Below are 6,607 nucleotides of genomic sequence, written 5' to 3' on the forward strand. Positions count from 1 at the left end.
TCAGACAAGTGAAAATTGCTTCACAAACTGTTTTTCATTCACAACCTGGAATCAACCCTTCTTCTGGAAACTGTCACAATGATCTGTCTGGAAATGTAAGAGCTGTCTGAATTATGTTCAGACATTTTCTACAAGAAAGAAGGGCTGTGTTTTTTGGCTTGGGGGGCAGGAAGAGGGGAGTATGTGCCAGGCTCTGGTCTTAACACAACTAGAGGACTTTGTTTAAGGATGGGGATTGTGGTTTTAGTTAAATGTTAATAATAATAATGGATTGGAATGGCGCTTTTCTAGGTACTCAAAGCACCTCACAGGGTTCCAGGTTCCTACGGAAGCCCTAAATGGCCATGCATTCATACATTTTATTTCCTTCGTTTTCCCGTGATAACGAGTACATTTTTTTGAGATCTCGTGATAACGAAACTTTGTTTTCCCGAGATAACGAGTTAATTTCCTCCATTTTCCAAAGATAACGGGATCATTTTCTCGAGTGTGGTATATTAAATCATTGCAGGAAACATCATTCAGTGTAGCAATGTCAGAGGAGCAGGAGCATATCGATCACTGCGTCACATATATTTTCAATCAAGGCCTGACGCAGGCTGACATAGCATTATTCCTTGCTATTATAGATAATATTCACATTAATGTGCGTAATCTAAGAAGGCGGTTGGCCATGCTTCAGCTATATCTAAGTGGGCCCTAAGTGTAGAATCCCCGTTGAATGATGGTCAGACTCTCTAACTGAACCTTGTACACTCGAACACACCTTCGGACACACCGTAAGAGCTTGTACCCTTTATCGGCCAGGTGCACAGTAAATCATTTCATCACGTTCAGCAAAAATCATGCAGGCACACTTCAAACACGCACACACACGATTCACAGGAACACAGATGTTCTCGCTTCACAGCGAGACGCTTTCAAAATAAAGGTCATGCATTTAGTGTCTAATATAATTAATGAAATAATAACCTGGCCTTAAAGAATATCAGTTAACTAAATGAAAACAAGATGTTCTTATTAACAATTATCACATTAAAGGTCATTTACAGTCGTTACACTAACTGACTGACTCATTCACACACAAACACACACACACCATATATCGTTATCTCGGGAAAACAAAGTTTCGTTATCCCGAGATCTCGAGAAAATTATCTTGTTATCTCGGGAAAACGGAGGAAATGAAATATATGAATGCATGACAGTTTAGGGCTTCCGTAGGTTCCATTCATTCACACACACAGTCATACTGGTAGTGGTGAACTATGATAGTAGCCACAGCTGTCCTGGGCCAGACTGACGGGAGCTTGGCTGCACATTCAGTACCCCAGCCACCACCACAAACATACAACAGTCATACACATTCCCAGAAGGCAAGGTGGGTGAAGTGTCTTGCCCAACGGTCGCCCCAGTTAAGGTCAAATGGCAACCTGCAAAAATATTCATGTTGGACAGTTCCAGGAAAACACACAGCCTCTGGAAACAATTTCATTACAATTTCAGTTTTTCCAGTTACTCAGTTCTCTGATGCCAGAAATCATTGTGAGACCAATTTCCACCACTCGAAAACCCTTCCTGATACGTTGATAGATCAACCTTATTGACGAATGCACAGGCAAATAACAAACACAAGAATAAAAGCTCTTTGTTATTGACATATCTTTATTTTATTCAAATAAATTGTTGACGCTGTTTAAAAGTTTCAGCAGTAATTAGTTTCAAGGTATATGTATGACAATTGTTGGTTGCTGTACCGTAAACATTTGTTTATCAATGGTAGGTAATCCTACCATAGAAGTGTTTTTTATAGTTTATATCAGCATTTATTCAACCCAAAAAAACCTTGTGTTTGCATACCTTTGAGGCTCTTTGTTGATAATAACAATTGTGTAATACTGTGAAATTGATTTTACTGTGAAGATCTTATACCGTTGCAACCCTATTACAAACATCTTGATGTAAAGGTTGTGCAACAGACAATATGTATAGAAATGAACAACAACAACTTGTATTAAAAAAATCCATGGTCTCTGGCAGCGACAGGGCTGTAATAACTTCATCCAATCAGTTTTAGCAGCCCAAAGGTATTGTATGGACAGACTACCTCTGACAGGTAGTCTGTCCATACAATATTGTGATATATATAATACTCTGTTCTTTATTTGTACTTGTATCGCGCTTATTGGGCAAAAATGGGACATGAGTCCTGTCAAAGTAAAGATGCTATCATGTCGACAAGACTAGACAAAAGCACTTCTATATTCATAACTTGTGCTGGATTTAAATTGTTGTGGTTGTGCATTGTTTTAAGAGAAATGCACATCTGCCTAGATATTTGTCTAGATTATACTGCAAACCTTCTATACATTTTGCTCAGTTTCATCTTTTGGCACCTGGCATTAGGCCATGTTGCTGTCCATGGTGCTGAATGGAGTGTGTTTGTGTGTCTGTGCAGGTGCATGTGATTGGTTCACAGGGCCCGCTAAGGCCAGAGAAGAGGCTCCTACTTTGATCTGTTGCTGTTCTTCGCTTATGCTGTGATAAGTTATTATCAGTGTTTGTGCAGACAGGTGATGGTTGGTGATGTTTTTCATTATATCGTTTGAAATCATACTTTCACACATGTTGATTTTATTATCACCATAAGTTGCTGTGTGTGGTTGTTGTGTATTGTGTTTATGCTCAAGTGGGCTCAGTGATATGTTAATAACAATATTATGGTGTTTTCTGGCTCAAAGAGGGAAAATTTGCTGTTGTATGTCTTGAAAGAAACTACTGCATTTTGTGATGTAGATTACCTAGATATTATGCTTTTTTAAAATGAGACTCTATAAATCGAGGGGATGGAGGGCCTACAAAACCTCTTAGCCCTGGGGCCTAACATTAGGTTAAGGCGGCCCTGTACCTGTCTATCAACCTGTCCTTACCTGCTCACCCTGACTCCGCCCATCACTCATGACGCATGACCGACGCATGCTTTTGTTGCTAAAACCTGAACACAGAACATCTTTTTCTAACCCTTTACCACACGGCTTTTTTTACCTAAACCTAACCACAGATTGGATGCAAACCTTGATTGCAGGCATCCAACACTGGATTTTGTCCGCCCACCATCCGCCCCAATTTCCCCCCCGTGATGACAGTGCGATTTATAATTTATAATTTACTCGTTGAAAATTGAAACGTTGAGGAGAAAGACAGCAAACACAAGCAGCAGATTCTGGTTAGAGGACTATACAACCTCAACTCAAAAATGTATGATGACAACAACAAATTGCTTCATTTTTTCCAGCTTTAATTAAGCACTCACATCCAGTGGCAGTTCTGCAAATAGAACAGTTGCATGCAAAAGATAATGTTGATTGTAAATTTTACAGTTTACGTGATTTACCCAAAAAAAAAGACAAATCAACAAAGGCAAAAAATGCAGAGAAACATTGTCAGAGCAGGAAAGAATGACATTTGATGATATTAGGTATTATCACTTCTATATAGCTTATGACAATACTCAACAAATAATCTTACGGATTGTTGATTAAAACTCTATTTTGTTAAAGAACAAATTGAGATTCTGTGTTTGTGGGTTGCTTCAAACAGTGTTCACACATTGTCTCTCTCATTAATATGTACAATCATTTTTGCATTGCACCTTTAAAACACAGGCAATCTGAAATATGGCATAGAAGGCAAATAAACACATTGTAACATTATTCAAAAACATAGTCATTACCAGCCTGTTCTCACTCCCAACACGTCAAACACAGCAGCCTGGTCAGTGGCCCTACACTTAAAAAATTGGATGCTGTACTCAAATAGTCTTTCCAGTCTAACAACAGCTCTAAGCACTTTACAATGCATGCCACATTCTCACATTCATACACTAATGACAGAGGCTGCCATGCAAGGCTCATCAGGAGCAATTTGGGGTTCTTGCTCAAGGACACTTCGATGTGCCAAGATTCGAACCGGTGACCTACCGATCACAGACAACCCGCTCTAGCCACTGAGCCACAGCCGCTACAGCTTCACAAATTAACCAAGTAGTTTTAGTGCCTAAACCCAGCTGAGTAGTGTTTGTCCTTAAACCTACCCAAGCAGTTTTGGTGTCTAACTCTAAGAAGTTTATGCACCTAAACCTAACCAAGTAGTTTCGATGCGAAAGTCAGACAATGTTAAAAACAGTCCAAAAAGTCCAGTTTTGAAATGTGTAACCTGATACACCGTATTACTTACAGTATTATCTTGGAGTAGGGGTAGGTAGAGTGTCATAGCTAAAAGCCTAAGACTACTTACCAAGCTGCTGTATATGATGAGAAAGGTCTAACAACAGGTTGTCAAGACAAAGTTTATTAAAGCAGATGTGCTTGTTTGATTAGGAGGAAAGCTGAAAGGAAGAGTGGTATTTGAATGAGTTACAGCAGTGCTTCAAGGAACCGAAAAACTACTCTGTGACTTTGGAAAAGTTGATGGCTCATTAGATATTTTTACAATGTAATTGGTGACGGCTGCTAACGTGAGTTGAGGCTCTAATTGTCAGTGAAAGTGGTGGTGGCAGTTTGAGGAATAGAAGAAACTGTAGCAGTAGCTGAAGAAGGTTTGGGGGAAGTGTGTTCCTTGGAAATGACATCAGTTTGTGTTGAAGCTGTCAGGGTTGACGTAGAGCCACAGCAGAGCTTGCACAGGTCGGTGATGTTGAGGGGAGGAATAGCTGTTGATTGCTGGGTAGTATTTGCTGGATGAACAGTAACGTCTTTTTCTGGAATGGTAGTTTTGTGACGGCTTGTGGGTACAACATGCATATTGTCTGGAGGAGCTGTGGAGGTGCTAGCAGTGACGGAAACACTAATGCCTGGAATAGTAGAGAGAACCTTGAGTGGAATTGAAGGAGTTATAACAGACATAATGGTCGTGGTAGGATACAACTTTGGATGAGGAGTAGTTTCAGTTTTAGGAGCAACAATAGCAGGAGGCAGATTGATAGGAAATACATTGTGTGCCGAATTTGTTGGTCCTGCCACACCTGTGAAAGCACTACCTATTGCACCAAAAAGACTTCCTAATAAAGATCCCAGACCGCCAAAAAAAGAGGCTACAGTACCTGAGATAAGGGATGGTGGAGCTAGATCTCCTATGTTTAATGGTCCTTCATTTATGTCCTGCTTAGTTTCCTCTCCTTCCTCCTGCTCCTCCTCCTCCTCCTCCTCATCTTTCTTCTTTGTAGTTGTAGTTGTGGTTGTGGTGGTTGTGGAAGTTGTAGCAGTAGTAGTTTTGGTGGTTGTTGTTTGGACTGTGGTTGGTGGTGGAGTGGTTTCAGTCTGGGGTCTTGTGGTTGTAGGAAAGGTTGTGGTTGGATGAATGGAAGTAGGGGTTGTTGGTGTTTCTGGGGTTGTGTGTGTAGTGTCAGTAGTTGAGGGACTACTGGTAGTTGTAGCATGGCCAGTTGTAGTTTCTGGAGATGCAGATGTGGTAGTTTCAGGTGTGGTGGAAAGAGGGACAGATGTGGAACTAGGCAGGGCAGATGTGGTCGTGAAAGGTACAGTTGTTGAGTCTGGAGGGGTTGAGGTGGTTGTTGGAGCGGCAGAGGTAGTTGAAATTAGTGATGGACAATTGCATCTGCCCTCTGACTTAGAATTAATGTCTTGGTAAAACTGAGTGACGGTGGCGTTGTTAGGACATTGGGTCCCAGGAAACACTTCAAATTCCGACCTTGTGGTTGACAGTTTATTATTGAGTTCGTCCAAGGTCTTCATCTGCAGATATCCATCGCCATCTGGAATGTTCTGGCCCCAGTGGGCACTTGCTAGCCATCCCTTACTGCGACTGTAGCAGCAGAAAGCTGACCAGAGCATGGAGGGAATATTAACCCTATTGTTGAGTTTGTTGTTGCCTGGCTGTACTCCAATTACTAAAAAGCCTTCCACCTGACCATTGTTGTTGATGCAGTAGTCATCCATAACACATTTGATGCACTGCTCCATTCTATTCCAGCTTCCCTTGTTGAATGGGCCTGCTTGTGGAACAATGTTGGTCAGGGTAAATGTAGATTTTTTATCATTTTCAGTATGTCCGTACGAGCTTGGAAATAAGTGCCCTTTATCGAATTCTTCCTTTATATTATTCTTTTTCTTTTTTATTCTGTAATCACGTTCCCCAGCCTGGTTTCTGTAGAGCTTGCATCTTGTTGACACCTTCATGTTCTTGTCCTCACTGGGGTCCTCAAGCCGTAATAATGTGAAAACCAAGTTAATAATGCAGTCAGGTATAAAATCGGTTATAAAGTAGGTAAAAAAAACAAAAACAAAATAAGCATACCTGTGGTTCTATCTTCCACATTTTTTTAGGTCTCCTGCCCTGGCTTCCTTTGTATTTGGAAGCAGAAAACACTGGAATCCTGTTGGTGGTGTCATAGAGCGTCACAAAACTTCTGGAATCATTCAAAGTCTGGCAAATGGGTTTGTATCTGTTCTGGTCCAGGATATTCCCCCCCTCTAAGATTCCTGGAACACGTGGTGGAGTTTCCTGAAGAAAAAACCCGGTACAGCCTGACATCGACCTCACCACTTCAGCTGTTGTGGGAACGATGGATAGAAGGAGGAGGGCAGCA

At 41.1% G+C, this 6,607-nt stretch overlaps 1 protein-coding gene across 1 annotated transcript; it reads right to left on the reverse strand.

The window, feature by feature from the left end:
- Positions 1-5,210: 5,210 nt before the first annotated feature.
- On the reverse strand, positions 5,211-6,607 carry LOC115590199 (chitinase 3-like; the record flags this gene model as incomplete). The annotated part of the gene is made up of 3 exons (XM_030431470.1): positions 6,562-6,607; positions 6,316-6,394; positions 5,211-6,224 (listed from the first exon to the last, which is right to left on the reverse strand). Coding segments are annotated over exons 2-3 (1,035 nt in total), but the record flags the coding sequence as incomplete, so codon positions are not given.

The sequence above is a fragment of the Sparus aurata genome, chromosome 10, assembly GCF_900880675.1.
Source record: "Sparus aurata chromosome 10, fSpaAur1.1, whole genome shotgun sequence".
NCBI classification, from domain to species: domain Eukaryota; kingdom Metazoa; phylum Chordata; class Actinopteri; order Spariformes; family Sparidae; genus Sparus; species Sparus aurata.